The following is a 27,247-nucleotide window of genomic DNA, read 5'->3' as shown; positions in this document are numbered from 1 at the left end:
TAGAGCCAGACATCCTGGAATGCGAAGTGGACCTTCAGAAGCATCACTACGAACAAAGCTCCAATCGAGCTATTTCAAATCCTAAAAGACGATGCTGTTACAGTGCTGCACTCAATATGCTAGCAAATTTGGAAAACTCAGCAGTGGTCACAGGACTGGAAAAGGTCAGTTTTCATCCGAATCCCAAAGAAGGGCAATGCCAAAGAATGCTTAAACTACCGCACAATTGCACTCATCTCACACGCTAGCAAAGTAATGCTCAAAATTCTCCAAGCCAAGCTTCAACAGTGTGTGAACCACGAACTTCCAGATGTTCAAGCTGAATATGGAATAGGCAGAAGAACCAGAGATCAAATTGCCAACATCTGTTGGATCACTGAAAAAGCAAGAGAGTTCCAGAAAAACATCTGCTTTATTGACTATGCCAAAGCCTTTGACTGTGTGGATCACAACAAACTGTGGAAAATTCTTCAAGAGATGTGAATGCCAGACCACCTTACCTGCCTCTTGAGAAATCTGTATGCAGGTCAGGAAGCAACAGTTAGAACCGGACAAGGCCAAATCGGGAAAGGAGTATACACCAAGGCTGTATATCGTCACCCTGCTTATTTAACTTCTATGCATAGTACATCATGTAAAATGCTGGGCTAGATGAAGTACAAGCTGGAATCAAGATTGCCAGGAGAAGTATCAATAACCTCAGATACACAGATGACACCACCCTTACAGCAGAAAGCAAAGAAGAACTAAAGAGCCTCTTGATGAAAGTGAAAGAGGAGAGTGAAAAAGTTGGCTTAAAACTCAACAATAAGAAAACTAAGATCATGGCATCCAGTCCCATCACTTCATGGCAAATAGATGGGGAAACAATGGCAACAGTGACAGACTTTATTTTGGGGGGCTCCAAAATTACTGCAGATGATGACTGAAGCCATGAAATTAAAAGACACTTGCTCCTTGGAAGAAAAGCTATGACCAACCTAGACAGCATATTAAAAAGCAGAGACATGACTGTTGACAAAGGTCCAACTAGTCAAAGCTATGGTTTTTCCAGGAGTCATGTATGGATATGAGAGGTGGACTATAAATAAAGCTGAGTGCTGAAGAATTGATGATTTTGAACTGTGGTGTTGAATAAGACTCTTGAGAGTCCCTTGGACTGCAAGGAGATCCAAACAATCAATCCCAAAGGAAAGCAACCCTGAATATTCATGGGAAGGACTGATGCTAAAGCTGAAGCTCCAATACTTTGGCCACCCGATGTAAAGAACTGACTCATTGTCAAAGACCCTGATGCTGGCAAAGACTGAAAGGAGGAGGAGAAGGGGACGACAGAAGATGAGATGGTTGGATGGCATCACCAACTCGATAGACATGAGTTTGAGGAATCTCCAGGAGTTAGTGATGGACAGGGAAGCCTGGCATGCTGCAGTCCAGGTAGACAGCAAAAGGATTCAGCCATAACATACAGCTATTCCTTCTTCCCCAAACTCCCCTACCATCCAGGCCACCACATAACATTGAGTAGTGTTCTCTGTGCTATTACAATAGGTCCTTGTTGGTTATCCATTTAAATACAGCAGTGTATATATGTCAATCCCAAACTCCCTAACTATCTCTTCCTCCCGTCCTTTCCTGGCAACCGTAAGTTCTTTTTTTTTTTTTTTTTCCCCATAAGTTCTTTCTCTAAGTTTGTGAGTCTATTTCTGTTTTGTAAATAAATTCATTTATATCATTTCTATCTTATTAATTATTTTTGCCTGTGCTGGGTCTTTGTTGCTGCATGAGGGCTTTTTCTAGTCGCAAGCAAGTGAGGGCTACTCTCTAGTTCTGGTGTACAGGCTTCTCACCAAGGTGGCTTCTCTTGTTGTAGAGCACAGGCTGTAAACACACCAGCTCAGTAACTGTAGGGCAGGAGCTTAACTGCCCCTCAGCATGTGGAAATTGTTCCAGGTCAAGGATCAAACCAGTGTCTCCCTGCATCAGCAGACAGATTCTTAACCACTGGAGAAGTCCTGTATCATTTCTTTTTAGATTCCACATATAAGGGATGTCATACGATTCTCCTCAACTGTCTGACTTACTTCACTCAGTATGACAATTTCTATTCCCATCTACAAAAAGTTCTATTTCTTGACCTACGTAATATGGTTACAAGGATGTTTGCTTTATTTTAAAATAGGTTTGTGTGTGAGTGAGATTTTCTGCTTACTTTGCAATACAAAGGTTAAAATTATAAACTATGTAAAACAACAACACTATTGCCTTAGAGGTTTATAAAACATGTGAAACTAAAATATACAACAGCATTGATAGCACAAAGGGCAAGAGGTGGGGTGGGATGGAGTTAAATTGTTACACAATTTCTTGCATTCTTTGAAAAGCATTAACTTAAACTGTAATAAATTAACAATGCAGACTGAAATATATAGGCCTATGGTTCTTAACCAGGGGGTATTTTTGCTGCCAGGAGGACATTTGGTATTATCTGAAAACATTTTTGGTCATCAAAACTGGTAAATTGGGGAATGCTACTAGTATCTAGTGGATTGTGACCAGGGATGCTGCTAAACATCCTATAATACACAGCACAGCTCTCTCCACCCCAAAACAAAAAATCATCTGGCCCCAAATGTCAATAGTGCTAAGACTGAAAAATTCTGATCCAAGGTAACCACTGAAAATGAAAACTGGGGCAGGCTGCTAAGTCGCTTCAGTCATGTCCGATTCTGTGCAACCCCACAGACGGCAGCCCACCAGGCTCCGCCGTCCCTGGGATTCTCCAGACAAGAACACTGGAGTGGGTTGCCATTTCCTTCTCCAATGCATGAAAGTGAAAAGTGAAAGTGAAGTCGATCAGTCGTGTCCGGCTCGTAATGACCCCATGGACTGCAGCCTACCAGGCTCCTCCGTCCATGGGATTTTCCAGGCAAGAGTACTGGAGTGGGGTGCCATTGCCTTCTCCAATAATAATGGCTACACAAGTCTAAATATATTAAAACCAGTAAATTATACAAATTGGTGAATTATATGATAATGTGAGGAGAAGGCAATGGCAACCCACTCCAGTACTCTTGCTTGGAAAATCCCATGGATGGAGGAGCCTGGTAGGCTGCAGTCCATGGGGTCGCTAAGAGTCGGACACGACTGAGCGACTTCACTTTCACTTTTCATTTTCATGCATTGGAGAAGGAAATGGCAACCCACTCCAGTGTTCTTGCCTGGAGAATCCCAGGGACGGGGGAACCTGGTGGCTGCCGTCTATGGGGTCACACAGAGTCGGACACGACTGAAGTGACTTAGCATAGCATAGCATAGCATGATAATGTGAATTATATTGCAACGAAGCTGTTATTAAAAGTTCTTAGTAGTAAGCAGCGGAGAAGGCAATGGCACCCCACTCTAGTACTCTTGCCTGGAAAATCCCATGGACAGGAGGAGCCTGGTAGGCTGCAGTCCATAGGGTCACTAAGAGTCGGACACGACTGAGCGACTTCACTTTGACTTTTCACTTTCATACATTGGAGGAGGAAATGGCAACCCACTCCAGTGTTCTTGCCTGGAGAATCCCATGGACAGAGGAGCCTTGGTGGGCTGCCGTCTATGGGGTCGCACAGAGTCGGACACGACTGAAGCGACTTAGCAGCAGCAGTAGTAAGCAGATAGAAAACTAAGGGGAAAAAAATTAACTACACGGAAAACAAAATATTACATTAGAAATGAAAAATATATAATTACACCTTAAGATTGTATGCACTGAAAATCATATAATTATGACATAACTTTACTGGGAGACTGGAGAAATCTATGTGCATGTATGTATGAAAGTATGTACATGTATGCTGGAGGGAGAAAGAAGGACATGGAGGGAAAATAATGAAATCCTTATCTTCCATGGGGAGCTATCATATATAATGAATAAAATTTAAAAAGCAAAAACTAGTGGGAATTCCCTGGTGGTACAATAGTTAAGACTCTACATATTCACTGCCAAGGGACCAAGTCGATCCCTGGTCGATGAATTAAGATCCTACAAATCATGTGATGCAGCCAAAAAATAGTGTTTATAAATAAAACACAAAAATCAATGGTATTAAGCAATGAACTACACACTTTTGTTCAATGGTCAAAACTAAAAAATTTTATGTTATGTATACTTTACCACAACTTTTAAAATAAATTAAAAAGAAAGAAAAACCTCTAGAAGATTATAATATTTTTACCTTGCACATATATTAACTTATAAAGTGAAAAGTAACATTCAAAACAGTGTAGCTAACACTAGCAGCAGCTAACACTGGGTGCTTTTTATATAGCAGGCACATTCTAGGTACTTCTACAAGTACTAACATACAGTATTTAATTCTCACATTATCCTTAACAGAGTAGATGCCATACTTTCCTCCATTTTACAGATGAAACAAAGACAAACAGGATAAATAATCTGCCCAATATCATAGCCATAGAACCTGAACTGGAACCTAGCTCTCCAACTCCAGAGCTCACATTTTAAACCACTATCCTATACTGCCTCTCTGTTCTTTAACATTAAGAATGAGATTTAGGACTTTCCTGGTGGTACAGTGGATAAGAATCCATCTGCCAGGGGAATGGGTTCAATCCCTGGTCTGGGAAGATCCCATATGCCATGGACCAACTAAGCCTGTGGACCACAACTGTTGAAGCCCATATGCCTAAAGCCTGCGCTCCCCAAATAGACAAGCCACTGTGATGAGAAGCCGATGCACCACAACGAAGAGCAGCCCCTGCCTGCTGCAACTAGAGAAAGCCTTCCCACAGCAACAAAGACCCAGGGGAACCAAACCTAAATAAACAAAAGAATGAGATTTAGCACAAAACTCAAAGGATCACTAAAATACATAATGCCTACTCTTTTACTCCACTGAGAAATAATATTAGTTTTTTTCCAGTGGCAACCCTGAAGCTATAATCTCTAAAGTTGCTTGCAGACTCTAAAATCATAACCCATAAAAAAAAAAAAAACCAATAAATTAGCTACAATAAACAGCACTTTAAAAAATCCTACCACAAACCTTTGCAACAGGAAAAAAAAAAAAAAAAAAAATTCAACTTTTACTCACTGCCTTCTACTTGATTAACCCCAGGATCACATACACTAAAGAATAACACTCTTTAGCTCTCCAGTAAGATGCTCTTTCATGGATCCTCATGGTTAGCCCCATCCCTTCCTTATGATTTTACTCCAAGTCACCTTCACCTTTCTTCAGAGGTCTAAAATGTGACACAAAGATTTCTTATAACCTCTTCCCAACTTCAGACTCTACCTCGCCACTTCACCCGTTTTTTCACTAGAGAACTTACCACTTCTAAGATGTCACATACTTTTTTTGTTCATTGCCTGTCTCTCCCATTGAATGCTCCATGAAGTAGAAAATTTTTGGTTTTGAGTCACTGTAACCTCAGCATCAACAAAAGTGCCTGACACAGAGTAAGTGCTCAATAAATCTTTGATGATGAAACTACCAATAAAAATAACAAACTTTAAAATAAATGTTCTCCATATTTCTAATTCTAACAGTTTTAATTATATATGAGAAAGAACATACTGATGGTTTACTTAGGCCCCAAATTCTTCCATAAGTGGTAAAGAATTACCTAAGAAGCTAAAATATTCAGTTTAGCAATACTTTCTACCCATGTTCCCATTTACTAATGAGATGTATTCAGTTCAGTTCAGTTGCTCAGTCGTGTCCAACTCTTTGCAACCTCATGAATTGCAGGATGCCAGGCCTCCCTGTCCATCACCAACTCCCGGAGTTCACTCAGACTCACGTCCATTGAGTCAGTGATGCCATCCAGCCATCTCATCCTCTGTTGTCCCCTTCTCCTCCTGCCCCTAATCCCTCCCAGCATCAGAGTCTTTTCCAATGAGTCAACTCTTCCATGAGGTGGCCAAAGTAGTGGAGTTTCAGCTTTAGCATCATTCCTTCCAAAGAAATCCAAGGGCTGATCTCCTTAGAATGGACTGGGTTGGATCTCCTTGCAGTCCAAGGGACTCTCAAGAGTCTTCTCCAACACCACAGTTCAAAAGCATCAATTCTTCGGTGCTCAGCTTTCTTCACAGTCCAACTCTCACATCTACACATGACTACTGGAAAAACCATAGCCTTGACTAGACAGACCTTTGTTGGCAAAGTAATGTCTCTGCTTTTGAATATGCTATCTAGGTTGGTCATAACTTTCCTTCCAAGGAGTAAGCATCTTTTAATTTCATGGCTGCAATCATCATCTGCAGTGAATTTGGAGCCCCCCAAAATAAAATCTGACACTGTTTCCACTGTTTCCCCATCTATTTCCCATGAAGTGATGGGACCCGATGTCATGATCTTAGTTTTCTGAATGTTCAGCTTTAAGCCAACTAGATGTATTACCGACTCAAAAATATATTAGATATGCTATGAAACAACTTCTATATCTGAACAAAAATCAAAACTGTCAACTACTCATTAAAAACATACACAACATTGTAAATTAACTATACTTCTATTTTTTTAAATCATAAACAAAAATCACTGGAATAAAATTATGCAAGCTATTAACAAAAATTCCAAAGCTTAAGAAAACTTTACAATTTCACAGGTGTGTCTTTCACAGTAGGAGGGAAAGATAGTATTTGGCAATTAGAGAGAAGCCACACAATAATGAATTTTAGAGTATTCTCTTTTTGGCTAATAAAGAGTTTATAGATATAGTACCTTTGGAACATAAATGCATTCTAGCCACAAACTAAAGCAAAACATAGCATCATACTGAATCTCAGGAACAGGACAGGAACCTTGCTTTACATTAGAATCACCTGGAGATGCCCACCAGCGTCCCTAGTCCCACCTCAAAAGACTCTGATTCTAGGGACTTTCCTGAAGGTCCAATGGTTAATATTCCACAGTTCCACTGCAGGGGATGGGTTCAATTCTGGTCGAGATTCTGCATGCCGGAAGACAGAGCCAAAAAAACAAGATTCTGATTCTACCAAACAGTGTGAGGATAGAGACAGGCATCTTTATTTCTAAAAGTTTCTAACATGATTCTAAAGCAGCTTAATCATTCATCCAGATGATTAACATCCTCTTAGAACACTGTCCTTCAGAGTCATCCAATATGCATTTGACTACTCTCAGAGACAAAAAATTCACCACCTTCTCAAATACTGACTTCTAATGGAAAGTACTAAATTTGGGGAATCTTATGGTGAAATATCATCTGCCTCCCTTTATTTTTTTTCCTCCTCCAGTTTCTATGTAACTGGTTATATTAAACTGAAAGTTGTTAGTATTCACTACCAATACTACTCAGGCATTGGCTATCACTCAGGAAAGAAAATTAAAATCTAAATACACTTCAGCAACTTGCATCAAACTAATTTTTGTGAATATTAAATTTGTAACAGATATCTTTAGATGTGAACATGTTTGATCCATAAAATCTATTCTTAGGAATTTATCCTAAAGATACCACTAAACTGTATTTACAGTATTTTGTGCCAAAACTGAATGCTGGTTGCAATGGACTGAGTTTATGTTGCCCACAAAACCCATGTTGAAATCCTAACCCCAAATGTGATGAGATAGGAAGCAAGGTCTTTGAGCACAGAATCCTCGTGAATGGGATCAGCACCCTTAAAATAAAGAAACCCAGAGCGCTCTCTAGACCTTTTCTTACCATACTTATTGTACCATATACAGTAAATCTAACCTGACCATGATGGCAACCTGATCTCAGAGTTCAAGCCTTCAGAAGTGAGAGAAATATATTTCTGCTGTGTATAAGCTACTCAGATATGGCACTCTTATTTGTAACAAAGTAATTTTTGCATCCTTTTTAAACAAAGGTACTTTTATTTCTTTAAAATTTTTACTGTATCTTATTTTTTCAGCCTTATTGAGGTATAATAGGCAAATAAAATTACGATTAAATTTATAATTTTTTTACATTTTAAATTACATCTAGCAGGATTCCTTTTCTCAGCACACACTATTGTAAGTTTTAGCATGTACACAGATTCCTGTAAAAACCACCATAAACAGAATACAAAACACTTTCAATATTCACAAAGAATTTCGTCTACCTCTTTGTGGTTAAACCTCTTACCTCCAACCCTAAACCTTGGTAACCAATGATCTGTTCTCTATGCCTATAGCTTTGTTTTTTTAAGAATATCATGTAAACAGGCCCATTTAGAATATAATTTTATGGAACTGCTATTATGTCATTGATACTTATCTGTATTACTGGTATGTCAACAGTTGATCCCTTTTAATTGCTAAATAGCATTCCATAATATAGATATGTAAGTTTATCCATTATCCATTTACACTTATGTTGTTTCCAGTTTGGGTTAATTAGGAATAGTGCTGCTACAAACATACATACACCTATTTTAGTGTAACCAGTAAGTTTATATTGCCCTAAGACATATCCCTAGAAGTGGGCTTGTTGAATGAAACCCATGTTAACTGCATACTATGTAACAAACTGACAGATTTACCCAGAGTTTGCATTCTCACCCGAGTTTCAGTTAATCCTCATCCTTAGCAATACTCAGTATTGTCAGTGTAATATTTTCTATTATTTTAGCCATTCTAAAAGGTATGTATGATTCCCAGAGATCAAACTGCCAACAAGTGTTGGATCACTGAAAAAGCCAGAGAGTTTCAAAAAAACATCTACTTCTGCTTTATTGACTAGGCCAAAGCCTTACTCTGTGGATCACAACTGTGGAAAATTCGTCAAGAGATGGTAATACCAGACCACCTTACCTGCCTTCTGAGAAATCTGTATGCGGGTCAAGAAGCAACAGTTAGAACTGAACATGGAACAACAGACTGGTTCCAAACTGGGAAAGGAGTACATCAAAGCTGTATATTGTCACCTTGCTTATTTAACTTCTATGCAGAGTACATCATGCGAAATGCCAGGCTGGATCAAGCACAAGCTGGAAACAAGATTGCCAGGAGAAATATCAATAACCTTAGATACGCAGATGACACCACCCCTATGGCAGAAAGCAAAGAACTAAAGAGCCTGTTGATGAAAATGAAAGAGGAGAGAGAAGTTGGCTTTAAAACTCAACAATAAGAAAACCAAGATCATGGCATCCAGTCCCATCACTTCATGGCAAATAGATGGGGAAACAATGGCAACAGTGACAGACTTTATTTTGGGGGGCTCCAAAATTACTGCAGATGATGACTGAAGCCATGAAATTAAAAGACACTTGCTCCTTGGAAGAAAAGCTATGACAAATCTAGACAGCATATTAAAAAATAGAGACATGACTGCTGACAAAGGTCCAACTAGTCAAAGCTATGGTTTTTCCAGTAGGCATGTATGGATGTGCGAGTTGGACTATAAAAGAAAGCTGAGTGCTTGAAGAACTGATGCTTTTGAACTGTGGTGTTGAATAAGACTCTTGAGAGTCCCTTGGACTGCAAGGAGATTCAACCAATCAATTCTAAAGGAAAGCAACCCTGAGTATTCATGGGAAGGACTGATGCTAAAGCTGAAGCTCCAATACTCTGGCCACCTGATGCAAAGAACTGACTCACTGGAAAAGACCCTGATGCTGGGAAAGATTGAAGGCAGGAGGAGAAGAGGACGACAGAGGGTCATCACTGACTCGATGGACATGAGTTTGAGTAAGCTCCAGCAGTTGGTAAAGGATAGGGAAGCCTGGCGTGCTGCAGTCCATGAGGTCTCAAAAGAGTCGGACAAGACTGAGCAACTGAACTCAACTGATGGCTCCCCTGGTGGTTCAGTGGTAAAGAATCGTCTGCCAATGTGGGAGGCAGAGGTTTAATCCCTGATCTGGGAAGATCCTATATGCCTCAAGCAACTAACTCCATGCACCACAACTACTGAGCGCGCAAACCACAACTACTGAAGCCCATGCTCCACAATAAGAGGGGCCACCACAATGAGAAGCCTGTGTACTGCAACTGAAGAGGAGGCCCCACTTGCTGCAACTAGAGAAAAGCCTGCATAGCAGCAGAGACCCAGTGCAGTCAATTAAAAAATTAATAAAAGGTATGTAAATGGTACCTCACTGTGGTATAATGACTAAAGATGAACATCTTTATGTGCTTATAAGCCATCCAAACATCTCTGAACTATCTGTTCAAATCTTTCACCCATTTTTAAAATTGGGATGCTGGTTCTTTAGGGGTTCTCCCCCACTATGTTGAGTTTTGAAAGCTCTTCATAAATTATGGTTAAGTCCTTTCTCAGATATGTGGTTTGCAAATATATTCTCCCAGTTCATAGTGTCCTTCACAGGAAAGTTTTACATTTTGATGAATTTCACTTCATCAATTTTTTCTTTCATGGATCATGCTTTTGGTACCGTATCTAAGAGCTCCTTGCCAACCCAAGGTCAAGAAGACTTTCCAATGCTCTCTTCTAAGAGTTTTACTACTTTATGTTTTACGTTTAGGTTTATGATCCATCTTGAGTTAATTTTTGTATAAGATATGTTGGATGGGTTGAGGCTCACTATACATATGGATACCCAGTTTTCCAACATCATATATTTGAAAAGACTATCCTTTCTCCATGGAAGTATGTTTGCACCTCTGTCAAAAAACCACTTGACTATATCCAAGTAAGTCTATTTCTGGGCTCTCTATTCTGTGCCTTTGGTCAATACACCACACTGTCTTGATAAGTGTAGCTTTACAGAACATCTTAAAATTGGACACTGAGTCTTCTAGTTCCTTTAACTTTTCTATACATAATTGTTTAAAACTAAAGCCATAATAGCCACCTCTTAAATGTTTCTTTGCCCCCTAGAAAACTGGCAATTTTTACTGTTGCCTTTTATCTAGGTTCAAAATATAACATGTAGGCACCCAGAACTTTCAACCCAATATATCCAGTACTAGGAAACTTATATGGAAAACCCAAATATAGATATAAAAATGTGTTCGACATAGTCTTGTTTAGAAACCAAATCTCCTGGTCCAACAAAACGGGAAAGGTTAAATAAAAACTAGCTGAGGAAATGGTCAAAACATGTTGCTTTTAAAAAATGGATACACAGTATTCAACTTTTTAGATGAAATACAGTATTTCAGAAAAAATATATACTAAAGTATTTTTGGATAGCATCATTATAAGTGACTTTTTTCCTCACAGTTTAAAGAACTTTAAAAACTTTCTACCATGAACACATGTTGATTTATAACTGGAGATAATACTGAGTTAAAAAAAATGGTTATTGCCACTTACACAGAAAAATCCAAGCACCTCTGTATTACCCTGTACATTATCAGTATCGAGCTTATTCATAACGTATGAATAACCCACATGACAAGAGAGTTTAACTCTAAACTGTAAATTCTTCTCTGCTGTCACAACAGTTACAACACAATTTTCTCTATGCTTGACTCCATGTTTAACTTTGGACAGAATTCTAAATATGTTATTTTAATTACATTATTAATAAATGACACACAGGTATTTGCAACATGCAATAATACATCTAACCAATGACTAACTTCCTTTATACAAACAGCTTTTATCTATTAAAAAAAGAAAAATAGGCAAAGGACAAATATAGATAACTTGCATAAATATTACAAATGGCCAGTGATGTGAAAGTAAGTTAGATTTCATTCATGATTAAAAGAAACAACCATCATAAAGACCGATTTATCATGAATGTAAACTTCATATTTGACAATCCCTATGTTACACTACAGAATATAAATTAATATTTTTGAAGGGTAATTTGACTATCTAGTAAAATTTAAATACACAAACACTTTAATTCAGCAAATGCACTCAAAAAAGTAGACGTATGAAAAAATGCCCCGTTCAGCTTCACTTTTCAGAGTAAAAAGCTGAAAATAATTGATTTTTCATCAATAGGGGAATAAAAAAAGTACTTCCTTAACAACTGGAATATTGTACAGCAGTTACAAATTATAAGATAATTCATAAATATTAATAATGGAAAGATCTCCAAGATAAAGTTTTTTTAAAAAGATGCAGAAAAATACTTGTAGTATAACTACATTCATAGTTTTAAACTGCTTAGATGTGCCTGTAGGTAAATGGAATATTTCTAGAGGATTACATTCAAACAGTTAAGTGATTTTCAGGGGCAAGACTTTCTTACTGCTTGAATTGTTTATCTAGACTGATTTTAAGAAAAATTATTAAATCAACAACCTTAATAATATCCCTCATTACATCTTTTGGGCTTCCCTGATAGTTCAGCTGGTAAACAATCAGCCTGCAATGCAGGAGACCCTGGTTCGATTCCTGGGTTGGGAAAATCCCCTGGAGAAGGCAATGGCAACCCAGTCCAGTATCCTTACCAGGAAAATCCCATGGACAGAGGAACCTGGTGCGCTACAGTCCATGAGGTCACAAAGAGTCAGATACAACTGAACGACTAACTCAAACACATTACATCTTTTAATGTTAGGAAATATATATTCCTATATAACACCCACATGATAAATTAATCCATCATGAACTTAGTATTTTCCCCCAGCAAACCTACTATACTAAATTTAAGTGGCTCCATGTTGAAGCTGAGATGAGACAAGGTCCTACATGAGGTGGTTTATGAATTAAACTGGGTTAAGAAATAATGAGAAAAAATTAGGTAGCTAACTAGATTTGGTGCTGGAGAAGACTCTTGAAAGTCCCTTGGACAGCAGGAGATCAAATCAGTCAATCCTAAAGGAAATCAATCCTGAATATCCATTGGAAGGACTGATGCTCAAGCTGAAGCTCCAATACTTTGGCCACCTGATGCGAAGAGCTGATTCATTGGAAAAGACCCTGATGCTAAGACTGAGAGCAGGAGAAGTGGGCGACAGAGGATGAGTTGGTCAGATGGTATGATGAATCTACAGTCATGAGTTTGAGCAAACTGCAGGAGATAGTGAAGGACAGGGAAGCCTGGCCTGCTGCAATCCATGTGGTCACAAAGAGTCCAACAGGACTTAGCAACTAAACAACAACTAGATTTGGGGGCCAGAGCTTACCATAATTACTTTATAACAAATGTATGGTGACCTCCAGAGTTAGAAACATAATAACTTTCCTTTACTTTTAGTACTATAAAAGTATCTTTAGTTTGGAATAAAATATAATCAGTCCAGTTTCAAAGTCTTAAAACTGAAGACAGGAGTTCAGCAGTTAAATATATTCAATTGCCAACAAATAATTTTTGGAGAGAGAACAAGTGTTCGTGCAGATATAGAGAAATTGGAACCCTCTTTCTACTATTGGGAATGTATTTTGGAAAACAGTCTAGCAGTTCCTCAAATAGTTACACACAGAGTTATCAGATGACCTAGTAATTCTATTCCTAGGTAAATACTCAAGAGAAATGAAAACATGTCCACAGTGAAACTTGTACACAAATGTTCATATCAGCATTGTTTATAATTGCCAAATAGTGGAAAACAACCCAAATGCTCATCAACTGATGAATGGATAAATAAAAGGTCCATACAATGGAAGATTATTTAATAATGAAAAGGAATGAACTATTGATATATGCCACAACATATATGAACTTTGAAAACAACATGCTAAGTGAAAGGCCATATATTAAATGATTACATTTATATGAAATACAAATCTACACATTTACAGACGAGGCAAATTTATAGTCCCAGAAAGCAGACAAGTTGCCTAGAGTGTGGGAGAAATGGGAAGTGACTGCTGATGGGTATGGGGTTTCATTTTGGAGTGAAAATGTTCTAAAATTGTGGTAATGGTTTTGTACATTTAAATGGATAAATTGTATTGTATATGTAATATCTCAATAAAGTTGTTTTTTTTTTTTTAAAGGAAGAAAAGAAATCAATTACAGTCTTAAGAGGCACATCACCAAAAGCAACTGGGGATCTTGATTCAAATGAACTTACAAGTATATCTATGACACAACTGGGAGAATATGAACCTGGATATCAGATAATATTAAGGAATTATTATTCAGTAAGTATAAGAACAATATGATTATTTTTTAAAAAAGATTTCTTATCTTTTAGGGACTCCAGTATTTAGGGGTGAAAGGACATGTCTGGAATTTACTTTAAAATAATCTAATTGGAAAGAGTAGGAATTAACGGGAGAGAACCTAAGAGGTCATTCACAAGTGAATTGGGTCTTAAAGATATAAATTAGAGTTCAAGGACTAAAGAGGGCATGAGAAGAAATGAAAAAGACAGGTAACAGCTTAAGAAATGGCACTATCAAAGACCACCTATGGGACAAGAACAAAAAACAGAAAAGTAAGGAACAACCAGATCATGAAGAGTCTTATATGCCATACAAGGAATTTTTATTTAATTTTATGGAAGATGGACTGCTAACTTTCTTTTTTTTTCTTGGTGGGGACAGGTCAGATTAGAGCTTTAGACAGGTTACTCTGATGGCATTATAGATTGAAGGGACACAAAACAGAGTAGAGAGGCTACTGTCACAGTCCAGGGGAGTGACAACTGAATGGGAACTCATATGGTGGGAGGAGAAATAAAGATTAGAGGCTAAAACCTGAGACATGAGATACTAAAAATAATTGAATATACGGAAAGAGAGAGCAGAGACCATCTGAACTGATTTCTAGCATGTAGGCTTGTGCAACTAGGTAGACAATGTCCAATATACAGGAAAGGGAACATAGAAGAGGATTAAGGAAAAAGGTAGAGTTCAGCTTAATGTTCAGTGTAAAAGGACATACTGGTGGAAATGTGTTAATAGGCAAAAACTCAAGAGAGGGCTAATTAGAAAATATAGACATAAAAATCTTTAGGACATATTTGGTAGCTGGAACAATAACCAAGGAGAGTTTGTTACAACTGACACAACACAGAAATTTAACCTGAATTTGGGCAAACTCCAGGAGATCGTGAGGGACAGGAGGCCTGGCGTGCTGCAGCTCACGAGGTCGCAAAGAGTCAGACACAACTTGGCAACTGAACAACAAAAGCTCCCTCCCTACTCCACCTTGTTAAAAATTAATTATTTTAAAGTGTTTATGTAAACAGAATGATCAAGATGTGTTAATTTTATATTTAGACTATATATTGAAAGCAGGAGGAGAAGAGGACGACAGAGGATGAAATGGTTGGATGGCATCACTGACTTGATGGACATGAGTTTGAGCAAGCTCCAGGAGTTGGTGAGAGACAGGGAAGCCTGGCATGCTGCAGTCCATGGGGTCAACAGAGTCAGACATGACTGAGTGACTGAACAGAACTATATAGATATAGATACAGGAGAAAGAAGAACATAAACATATTTGGCTAAAAGCCATAAAAATTATTCTTTAACAAATTGCACATATGCAGCATATTTTCAAAGAACAGCTATAAAAATGTACTTTTCTAATTATTCTGATTCCTTTAATGTATCAAGGACATTTAAAATATTCATAACATTTTACAATCAATATTTAAAAATCCTCCACTGTATAAAAAATTCTGTGCTTCTAAAATGCACTTCTAGTCTGCTTTTAAAAGATCTTATGTCAAACCTCCCTGGTGGCGACTAGATTCTTCCCTGGTGGAGAATCTATCTGCCTGCCAATACAGGGGACATGGGTTCAATCCCTGGTCTGGGAAAATTCCACATGCCATGGGGCAACTAAGCCCATGTGCCACAGCTACCGAGCCTGAGTGCTGCAACTAATGAAGCCCGAGTGCCTAGACCCTGTGCTCCACAAGAGAAGCCACCGCAATGAGAAGCCCAAGCACCACAAGGAAGAGTAGTCCCCGATCACACTGCCATTACAGAAAGCCCATGCAAAGCAACAAAGACCCAGTGCAGCCAAATATAAAAAATAATAAGTAAATAATAAATAAAATTTTTTAATGATTCAAAAAAATAAAATCTTATGTCTTCAGATATTCTTTAAAAAAGCTAAAACAACTGGATTTAATTATTTTGCTGTATTCAGTAGATTTCCAAATGAAGTTAAGCAATCTTTATCTTCATGGGACTACAAAAGTCGAAGTTGCTATTTCTAGCCGGTTTTCCCAATGCCTCTCGTTATCACTGCTCCAAAATTCTTAACCTCTCTCAAATAAGTTTTCTAATACTTATATTATAAGAGGAGCCCTTTACAAAGATCCTAATTTCCTATATTACTATAACCAAGATTTCAGTGTTAATTAATTTTTAGCTAACCTCAGTCACTAAGAAAATTAGATTTAACTGAGGCAACCCAGCAACTACAGAAAAAGGTCACTGATGGAAAAATCCAAATAAAATCAAAGTTCTCCAAAAAGGGCAAGCACAACTAGAGGAACTAAGCAGTCCAAATACTGAGCCACTAGTCTTAACCACTATATTCAAGACAAGGGACTAATCACCTAAGATCTATGAAGAAACTCAGGTATCAGTTATTTCTTGAAACTGCCCAGAGAACTGGGCAGGGGGTCATTCTTAAAAGATGTGACCTCCCCCAAAAGATTAAGTATTACTCTTTCAAGTCCTATGCCAAATGCTAAGGAATTTCAAAGACTGAAGTAAGATCTAGTCATTTCTTAAGAAGCCCATAATCTAAGAATTTAGACAGACTCTCACACTACTAGGTTTGGACACAATAGGAAAAAAAAAAAAAAAAAATTAAGCTAAAAATATCTTATTTTCTTAGTATAATATATGACCTCAAGTAACTTTTTCAGTTTTACCACTTACACTTTCAGTTTTACATCATTTTTATTTAAGGAAACTCTCTGTACATTACTTATTCAACAATTTATCAATTAAAAAAAACTTTTAAAAAATGGTTATATAAAAAACGTAGTAATTCATCAAATCCAAACTCAGAAGTGCACTCCCCTTAAAACCCTTTTAACATAAGATTCCTTAGATACAATCTAAATTCAACAGAATTTCCGTATCTTCAGTTTAAGACGTCTCTTTTTTTGTCTAGCTATTTTTCCTTCCTTCTTAAGAGTAAATGTTGAAACATGATTAACAAAGCAAAAGAACTCAGGGTAAAAACCCTGAGGACAGTTACTATATATTTTTTCCCTTTAAGTTTTATTGAAGTACAGTTGATTTACAATGTTGTGTTAATTTCTGCTGTACAGCAAAGTGACTCAGTTAGGTGCATATATATTCTTTTTCATATTCTTTTCCATTATGGCTTATTACAGTACATTCAATGGTTCCCTATATTATCCAGTAGGACCTTGTTGGTGTTTTTTCCCTTCTTTTTTTTTAATTTTAGGGAAGTTGTGGAAGTTTTCCACAAGGATTAGCTTATATTGTTCCTTTCCCTATTTAGTCAATGGGAGAAAGAGCAGTTATGTGACAAGACCAAGATGAGCCTTAAGTAATAAGGTTTTTGTTTGTTTTAAACTCAACTACCACAGAACTCAAATGAGCTTTGTCCCCTTCAAAGCAAACACCTCAGAAGGTTGGCTATATACCACTCCAACAGTGCTAGACTGCCACTGTTCAAAACTCTTTTTTGGGAACTGCCCTCAGAATCTATTGTACAACTTCTTAATGTCCTTATTAGCGGCAAACCTTTGCTTCTTGTGAACCTTATTTTTAATATCCAAAGGTGATTCAGATTCAACTTGGTAAAGGAGGAAAATAATCTGAGTAATACTATATTTTAGTCAAAAACAAATGTGCGGCTTCCCTGGTTGCTCAGTAGTAAAAAAAATCTGCTTGCCAATGCAGGACATGGGGTCGACAGCCAATCCAGGAAGATCCTGCATGCCACAGGGCAACTAAGCCTGTGTACCACAACTGCTGAGTGTTATGCTCTAGAGTCTGGAATCCACAACTACTGGGCCTATGTGCCACAAATCCTTTAGACTGAGCGCCCTAGAGCATGTGCTCAACAAGAGACACCACCACAGTGAGAAGTTTGTGCACCACAACTAGAGAAAAGCCCACATAGCTATGAAGAGCCAGCACGGTCAAAAATAAATAAATTTAAAAAAAAAATCAAATATGAATATGAAGTATTACAGAAATTTTACCTGTGCCTCTATCAACAATTTCAAAAGTTTCAAATCATATGAAGGATATTTTTTTGAATAATGAAACTTTTTTGTTTCGCCATATATAGTATGAAGTATGATTTCCAGTAAACTTAAAAATCTGTATTCTAAGCTTTAAATCACTCTTCTATAAAGAATCACTAAATATTGTCCAACTTTTTGTCACTTTGCCAATATTATCTTATAAATGGTTATTTTCAATGAGATAATAAACATTCAATGTTTATAATCTGAATTACTATGTATGCTACTAAGTAAGTCACATAATCCAAATTATTTCAAGGGATTTATCCCTCAAATTAAGCATCAGCTGTCCGCACAGCAAATACAGCAAAGCAGATAACTAAATAACTGTGAAATCTGACTTCCCTGGTGGCTTAGAAGGTAAAGCGTCTGCCTACAATGCAGGAGACCCAGGTTCGATCCCCGGATCAAGGAGATCCTCTGGAGAAGGAAATGGCAACCCACTCCAGTATTCTGGCCTGGAGAATCCCCTGGACGGAGGAGACTGGTTGGCTACAGTCCACGGGGTCTCAAAGAGTTGGACAGGACTGAGGGACTTCACCTTCACTTTCTTTGTGAAATCTGAAAATCCAAATACACATAGACTGAAACTATGGCAATGATCTCAAGATGCTATAAAATGCATGAATATATGGCTTCCTCTGATGGTTAATTTTTTAATATCTTATTTTGGAATACTTACAGATTCACAACATATATTTGCAAAGATAGTACACAGAAATCTATTTTTCACTAAATTTCCCCCAATGGCTGCGTCTTACATAATTATAGTCCCATATTAGAACTAGGAATTTGACACTGGTACAATATATGAGTGCAGTTCTGCATCATTTTATGGCCTGCGTAGATCTGTGTAACTACCAATACAATTAAGATATAGAACTATTCCATCCACAAAGATCTCATGCTCCTCCTTCATAGTCACATCCACCTTGTTCCCATAACCCAAACATCTCTAACCCCTCCTCCCTCCTCCCACTCCCCGCCCCACACTCACTGGTTTTAGTCTTTATATTTTTGACATTTTAAGAATGTTAAACAAGTGGGACCATGTAACCTTTGAGATTGACTTCTTCACTCAGTGTAATCTTCATTCAAATTATTACATATATCAATAATTTTTAAAAAAAAGATGCTGTAATACAGATAAGGAATACCAGTTAAAACTCAACTGAAAAAACAATAAAGTCTCAACTCTACACTGCTCAAGCTTCTTATGACGTTTAAATATACTTGGAAAAGTACTGACGTTATTTTAAAAGCATAAAGCAACACTGCACTAATAAATTTAACTTCCTCTATGATCCAGTATGACTTCAAAGATGTTTACCATCATCTCTAAAACCAAAAGTAGCTTTTTAAGATTATATATTTCTGAACTCTAGTACCATCCCACTCTTCCCATAATGAAAAAGTTGCTATCAAAGGAGTCAATTTGCTAATTAAAAAAAGAAATCCTTCTGTAATATGACTTGTCACTCTCTAATCCAAGTGGTCCAAGAACAACATCAAAATCCAATTCTTCAGTCAATTTAAGACTTATAAGCAGAAGTCGTAATAATCTCCCTGAAATTTGAAGGAACAAATTACCCTTGTGACCTTTAAACTTGTACAATTTAAAAAGTTTACAATTTAAAAAGTTCCTTTTCAAATGTTCCCAAAATTTCATTTATTTATTTACATTTTTGACTACACCATGCAGCATGTGGGATCTTAGATCCCCAACCTGGGATCAAATCCGCAACCTCCTGGAGAGAAAGTAGAGTCTGAACCACTGGACCACTAGGGAAGTCCCGTCCATAAATTTTATTTTCTTAAAGCTCCATCTCTGTACCTTCAAACATCATCCAAAATGATAAAAGATCTCACCAAGAGAATACACAGGCTTTAGAACCAAGCAGTCTGAAAATCCATCTTGATATTACAACTTCCTAGCTGAGGACCCGGCAGAGCAAGTTAAATAAGCTCTGTGATTGTTTCTCTATATACATGAGAGTAATAGCAGCACACCTCACAGGAGAATTGTATGAAATAGTCTATATAAAGTAGATGGCACATAGCAAGTACTCCATACACGTTAGCTACTAACATCTACATTACTGTAATAAGGATAGTAGCATGTATCTGCAATTAGACATGACAGAGTTTTGCATGTTTTAAATTACCCTGCCAACAAGTTTACAACAGTAATTTACTGTGTTGTAACAAAAACATATTTAATTTGTTATTAAAACAAATCAACTAAAGGTGCTTAAAGTGGATATTCACTTTCTATGTTAAATACATATCCCCAAATCTGAATATTCCAATTCTTTTTTTTCCCCTGAATATTTCAATTCTTATATGGAGGAAAAATTTATGTAAAATCAAACCTTAGCAATCCAAACTAAAATTTTCTCTTCAGTTAAGTATTTATCATTCCAAAATTTCACAATCAATTCGTTTAAAGATACTTAAGCATAAACTCAATAATAATTTCACACTGAACCAAGCTGAAATGAATTAATTCTGTGCTGACAAAACACTTTCAAAGAGGTTCAGCTTAGTCTTATTCAGATATATATGTAGCTGTATATGATGAAACGTCCAAAAGAATTTCAGGAACATGAAAGAATTAAAAAGTTTAAATATGACCTTTCAGCAAGATAGGAGTTCTGTTGTCTTAAATCCTGAATTTATAACTCTATTATTTTCCCAAACTATATGAGCGGAGGTGGGCCAATTTCCTGAATAACCTCTTTTATTTCACCTGTCTCCAACAGACAGATTCTTTTGGAACCTTACTTAGCCTAGGACCACTAAGTTTTAAAAATGGAGCAGAATATTTAATCATGACAGACTGTGGTTATGTTGACCAATGCACTAATTGGCCTTAAAACTTTGATTTTAATTACCATTACAATTCCGTCAGTAACACCTATCCCTCACATTTCTGCACAAAGACTTTTATGAGGATTATTCATAAAAGTTCTAAGGTTATCAATGTCCTAATACTTATCCTTACTATTTGAAAAGTAGTGACACTTCCTATAGTGCTTTGCCTTTGGTGTGTGTTCAATAATTATTGTTTACTAACACAATCTCTGAAATAGAGGAATCAACATGCAGCAAAAAAGTACTAAGGAAACAAATCCTTTATTCAAAAAGAAATAATTCTTATTGATCAAATTTAAGACACTGATGCTGGCATTTAAAAAAATTTTATCAGATGATTTCAATGCAAGGGTCTCTCGCAGCTAGGTCACAAGTGCCACCTAGCTGATGGCAATTCTAAGAAGTCCTGGACTCATTCCAAATTTGAGATGTGAAACTAGAAAAATACGCATCTTGGAATCAACTTAATATGGTAAAAGTATAATCTATGAAATACTGGAATGCTGCATTTGCCAGGGATGCAGGCTGGGGACTAAAATTGCACTCAGTGTCCCAAATCAATGTACATTATCCATGTTTCCACTTAAAATGTTCCCTTAGTTCACCCAGCACTCAAGACAAGTTCAACTTCCAGAAAAGGGTACAGCTAAGAGTCATAAGAGGTGTTCTTAAACTGACTGAGAAAGAATTTTAAACTAAGAAAATTTTAACTGACTGAAAGACTTTTCATAATTTTTTTTTAAAAAAGCAGTATTTTTTTTACATCGTTAAAGGAGTTTAATTTTGTTTTTAAGGCTGATGATCAAATCCCTTAAAACAAGGATTCAGTTAACCCTCCTACATATAAGCTAGTTTGTGTTCTCACTGTCTTCTGAAGAAAATTTATAAAGTTCTCAAAAGGATCCCTACGCCAAAAAGACAAAGCTACTTAGAAAAATTGTTTCAACTATATATTAAAAATTTCAGAGTCATAAAATAGTTTTTATGGGGCACGGAGGGGTGGCACGTGAAGAATAGATTCCAGAACAAATGAAAATAATGTATGTCCTTTATCTTAAACAATTACTATTGAAGTTTCTTTAATATAAAATGAAGTGTTACATTTGATAAAGAATATCCTATTAAGGAAAACTCTGAAAATGTAACAAATACTTCCTAAATTTTATCTGTTGGGAGTTATCAAAAAATGGAACACACCTGTATTTCATTCCCATACATTACTGAATAAAATCAAAACTACAAAACCTGCAATACTTTAAGCATTCTGTAACACTTAAATATTACGCCTATCATGAAAGAGTCACTCTTTCTGATCTCCAGACTCATTGCTATCTTGTATTTATATAAATAATGCAGGAGTTACAAGGAGGTTCTATACAAAAGCAGTCACACTAAGTTATGATCATTATCAGGAGTTATTTGAAAAAATAGTTGTTTTAAAAAGAATAGGGGTAAACTTGTTAAAAGTCATTACTACTGCTCACGTGATCAACAAGTTCCTCTTCCAGTAACAGAATAGAATTCCAACTCGCTCCACATTAGCAAAATTAAGATCAGAAGTGTTCTGGGTATTCTAAGTCATCTCCTACTTTGTGTTCTACAATGATTGACCCCAGAGGGAAAATTTGAAGCAGCAAAGAAATTCACCCTGTGAATCAATGAGATCAAGAAACTGGACAAAGGACTCCCCTGGAAGTCCAGCGGTTAAAGCTCCTGGATTCCAAAGCAGGGTTACCAGGGTTTGATCCCTGGTGGGAGAACTAAGATCCTACATGCCACTCAGGGCAGCCAAAAAAATAAAATAAAAATAAAAAAATTTTAAATTAAAGAAACTGGACAAAAAGATAATGAGGCCAAAGAAGAGTTCATAACATGTAGAAAATCAGACACAAGAAACTACTTTTGCCCACCATACATCTATATTCCTCTCGATCCCCAACCCAAGTTAAGAATCATACAGATTCAAGATATTTGAAAAATAAGTTGAAAAAACAAATTTTGAAATACAGGTCTCACAATTCTCTACTACAACAGATGCCACAGTTAAAACAGACTAGGGTCAACTATTTCATGGTGAATAAGTTCAGTTAGAAGTATATTAATATGTAAAAGGTAAAGGAGTTAAATTATGAAAAATTTAAAATGACTGGAAGCCCCACTGCCTTTGGAAACTATAACACACCATAAAGAAAATAGTTTCACTTGAAAATAAATTATATTAAATGTTCAAGAACCACCATTTGATCAGGGAGAATAGTAGTACAGAAAGATCTGTGCCAACTTTTAACTGCAGCTGTAGTGGACACACTAAAAGCCTTGTTTCACAAAAGCAGTGAAATAAAAAACAATAGTTTTAAACCTATCACCAGTGTTAACTGCTCACGACCATAAATTTGCCTTTTCCAATGAAGGACTTTGGAATAAAAAGCCATTTAATAAAGAAAAAAAAAGCAGAAGAGAACAAAATTGAACAAAATTCTCACATAAGACTAAAACACTAAGTGTTTAAGAATTTTCGTACATTTTTTACATGTCACAAAAATAAAAAAATATGTATCTAAAACATACAAAACGAGATTCTTTTTAAATAAGACTGAATTTAAAAAGCAGTTAATTTAAATCAGTGCATGCTTCAAAAAATCCTCCTTCCATATTACCTATGCCAAACTGAGAGAGTTCACCACACTCCATTCTCAATTACCTAAGCAAAACTATTACCATTTTAAACCCATTATTTCCTTTGTTTGTTGTTTGTTTTTAATGCATTGCGTAGGAGTAAGATAATTCTAGCTAGTAAACATTTATCCTGACAAGTGATTGTCCCAAATAATGATACTTTTTAGAAATTAAACTTCATTTCACTAAAGTTAGCCAGTAGATTTTGCAAGTATTTTCCTCTGAAGAGTACAGTGTATGGTTGGTATATACAGTATTCTAAATACTAAACGCATGCTTTTAAACAGGCATTAAGTGACTATCACAGACAAGAATAGTAAACATTCCCCAATCAATTCTTCACATTTTCTACAAATAGACCCAATCTCAAGCCTGAAACTGAGGCTTCTACCTTTAGAAGAGTAGAAACTAAAGTAATTGGGCAGTCCTTAAAAATACACGTAATTGCATGACTAAGATACTCATTTAAAACTTATGCCAAGATAGCCCCTCCCTTCAAAACAAACTAAGACTGACTCACAGACCTATTTTACTTAATTCTGGAAATTAAAAAAAATTAACTTAAAAGAATTCCTAAGCACTCATTTCCTCCTGTCCCCCACCATTTAAAACCTCGACCTTCAATCTGTGATTTTCCCCTTAAAAAATGGTTAAATAAAAACAAAAACAAAAGACCCTCAATATTTCCAACTATCTATTTGGGAACTGAAAAAACTACTGGATTCAGGAATGATAATAACCACTGTTCTAACATCCTGGAAAACAATAGAAAGTATATCTACGGTCGCTAAGGAGCGGTCCTACTTTGTGAAACCATCCCACCGCAGATGTTACTCTTCACCTGTGAGACCACCCCCCTCCCCGTTTGCTAGAGTTAGCCATCTGAGCAAAAGGTTTCAATTTTGTCTCCCTGAAGTGGGAAATTATCAATCTCCCTATAAAATGATCCGCCTTCAGTGGATATTTCTACACGGGAGGCCAGGGAAGGCAGGGGAGAGTGCAGTAAAGTTGGTGGCAGGGTGAGGACAAAGGGCATTTTGAAACAGCACTGAAATAAATAGAAAATGAGGACAGAAAGAGGGCTAAATTCGAGTTCCCTCAAGTGGCTGATGGCAAGAAAACGCAGGCGCCCTTGTTTACCACCCCTAGGGTCCTATTCTCCATTACCACCCACTGGAATGCGAAGTTGGAACCACCACTATATGCAAGAAGCCCTCAAATCCCCAAAATGTCAGGTCAGTAGGCAGCCTCTGGAATGACAGCCCGATACCCCTCCCCCACTCTCCTACCCCCCCCCCCCCCCCAAAAAGGTCCAATCCCATAAGTGCAGGTCACTCTGCCCTCTGGGGTAGTTCCAGCCGGCGCAGAGATGGTTCTGATGGGAGGCCGTGGGGGACAGACCACCTTTCTTTCCGTACACCCTCGGCGGGGGAAACAAAACAAAGACCTCCCCCCTCCTCCTCCGGTAGCCACTACCCTAGCCACAGAGGCTTTCCTATTTCCCGGTGCAGGCTGGCCTCCCGCCCCCGCCCCCATGACAAAGAAAAGGCACCGGGTGAGCAAGCGAGGCCTTCCTGCCTCCACGGATGGGGGGAGGGAGCTGCCGAGGTGAGGAGCCCCCTCCGCTCCCCCGCGCTCCCACTCTCGGCCGGGAAAACAGCCCAAAACCGCGGCCTCCGCCGGGGGAAGCCTGAGAGGGGGTGAGGGTACCTTGAAGTAGCCGCCTTCGTAGAGCGTGTTAGGGGGTCCGAAGATGGCAACCTCCCAGTTGTAGAGGTCGGATTCATCCACCAGGGTGATCCGGAAGCCCTCCACCGGTTCCTCCTGCAGGGATTTCAGCTCGAGCATCAGGGCCTTCTGCGAACTGGTCATCTGCTGCTGGGCCATCGCGGCGGCGGCGGCGCCGGGCCGGGGCCCCAGTCCTCACGCACCAGCCGGGCCGGACCAGGCTCCTCCCCTCCGCTCGCCCTCTGCCGGGCCGCTCCGGGCCCCTGTCTTCACACACCCGGCGGCCCGGACCAGGCCCCACACGGCCCGTGGGCCGGCCCGGTTCCTCCTCACACACGACGCGGGCCGGGCCGGGCCCTTCTCCTCACACTCGGGCCGGGGTGGGGGGAGGGGTGGAGAGAGTTAAAGAAATTCGCTCCGGGTCTCGGGCCTCCCCCCCCCCCGGAGGGGGCCTCAACTTGGTTGGCGCGGGGGGGGGAGAAGAGGTGGAAGCGGAGGAAGGCGGCGAAAGGCCGGCGACGGTGAGGAGACCGGGCCGGGATGGCCCGGGAGCGCCGCGCTCGCTCGCTCTCTTGTTCTCCTCGGGGGCCGCCGGGGCCGAAGGGCGCGCGGGGCCGAAGGGCGGGGGAAGCGCGACACGCGGGGGTCTCGCGGCGGCGGCGGCGGCGGCGGCTGCGCGGGGGGAGGGGTGACGGCGGAGGAGGAGGAGGAGAAGAGCCAGAGCGCCTCGCGCCGCGGGAGCGACGAAGCTGAGAAGAAGAAGGGAGGGAGGAGGGGCGCGCGTCGGGAGGGAGGGCGGCTCTTGGCGGAGAGCGACTCTAGGCGGCGAGCCGCCCGACGCGACGCGCGTGCGCGCGCCCCTCCCTCCCTCCTCTCCCTCCCCCCCGCCCTCCTCTCCCTCCCCCCCGCCCTCCTCTCCCTCCCCCCCGCCCTCCTCTCCCTCCCCCCCGCCCTCCTCTCCCTCCTCTCCTTCCCCCCTCCCCCCCGCCCCCCTCTCCCTCCCTCCCCGTCCCCCGCCCCCCTCTCCCTCCCTCCCCGTCCCCCGCCCCCCTCTCCCTCCCCCCGCCCCCCTCTCCCACCCCCCCCCCCCCCGCCCCCCTCTCCCTCCTTCCCCGCCTCCTCCTCCCACTTCCCCGCCTCCTCTCCGCCGCCCCGCCAGGTGGCGGCGCTTTGTGACGCTGGCGCGCGTCCCCCGCCCTTAAAGGGCCAAGCGGCAGTGGGGGGTGACGGTGGGGGCCGGGGTTTGAGGGTGGCCCCTGGGGATGCCCTTGTCCCCAAAATGACGGTTGTGCGGCTTGACGCTACGTTTCCAAAGGCGCGCCAGGGAAGGGACCTCTGTCCTAGAGCTGTCATCGCCCTCCTCCCCCTACTTGTATCAGGCCTCCCGCAGTTGTCCTAAGAGCCCTGATCCTCTGCAGGCCTAACGTCCCCTCCCCACCCCGCCATGACACACGGTCTGTCCTCCCAGCACTCAGTAGGTGCTTGACAAGGATGTGCTGACAGTGCGGGTTTTGTCGGTGGAACAAGCGTCCTGATATTTCTGCAGGTCCAGTCCTCATGCCATTGTGTCCTTGGAGAGCAGCGTGTTACCAACTTAGGGGGTTGAAGTGCAGTTTCCCATCCGAGAAATGGGGAAAGCAGATAGGTCAGTTTCTACTTCCCTTCTTAACTACAAAGAGGAAGTTGTGGGAAATAAAAAGAGAAATAATCATACAGACTGAACCTGGGTTCTTGGCCCTTTTCTGTGTGATTTGGGACAAATGCTGTGGCTATCCTCCATTTACCCATTTGCAAAATGAGGTACTTGGTTGAACTTTGACCCCCTGCAGATCTTAGAACTGGGGTTCTTTTAAAATCATGAGTGGAGTGAGATGTGGAAATGGTCTGCAATCCCCATAATTTAGGCCCCGTTTCTC

The 27,247-nt window shown here is 39.5% G+C and overlaps 1 protein-coding gene across 2 annotated transcripts in view; it reads right to left on the bottom strand.

The window, feature by feature from the left end:
- UBE2R2 (ubiquitin conjugating enzyme E2 R2) overlaps positions 1-26,143 on the bottom strand; it is a 94,434-nt gene extending 68,291 nt beyond the window's left edge. Inside the window, exon 1 of one of the 2 annotated variants that reach the window (XM_025281904.3) lies at positions 25,314-26,143. In XM_025281904.3, coding sequence (XP_025137689.1) covers positions 25,314-25,490 — 177 coding nt within the window. In that variant the 5' untranslated portion in view covers positions 25,491-26,143. The remainder of the gene's footprint in view (positions 1-25,313) is intronic. The other variant, XM_006066694.4, reaches the window with a different exon arrangement.
- Between the last annotated feature and the right edge of the window lie 1,104 nt (positions 26,144-27,247).

This window comes from Bubalus bubalis, chromosome 3 (genome assembly GCF_019923935.1).
Source record: "Bubalus bubalis isolate 160015118507 breed Murrah chromosome 3, NDDB_SH_1, whole genome shotgun sequence".
In the NCBI taxonomy this organism is placed as follows: Eukaryota; Metazoa; Chordata; class Mammalia; order Artiodactyla; family Bovidae; genus Bubalus; species Bubalus bubalis.
Note: the sequence above shows the minus strand (reverse complement) of the source record. Positions and strands in the feature narration are given on the sequence as shown.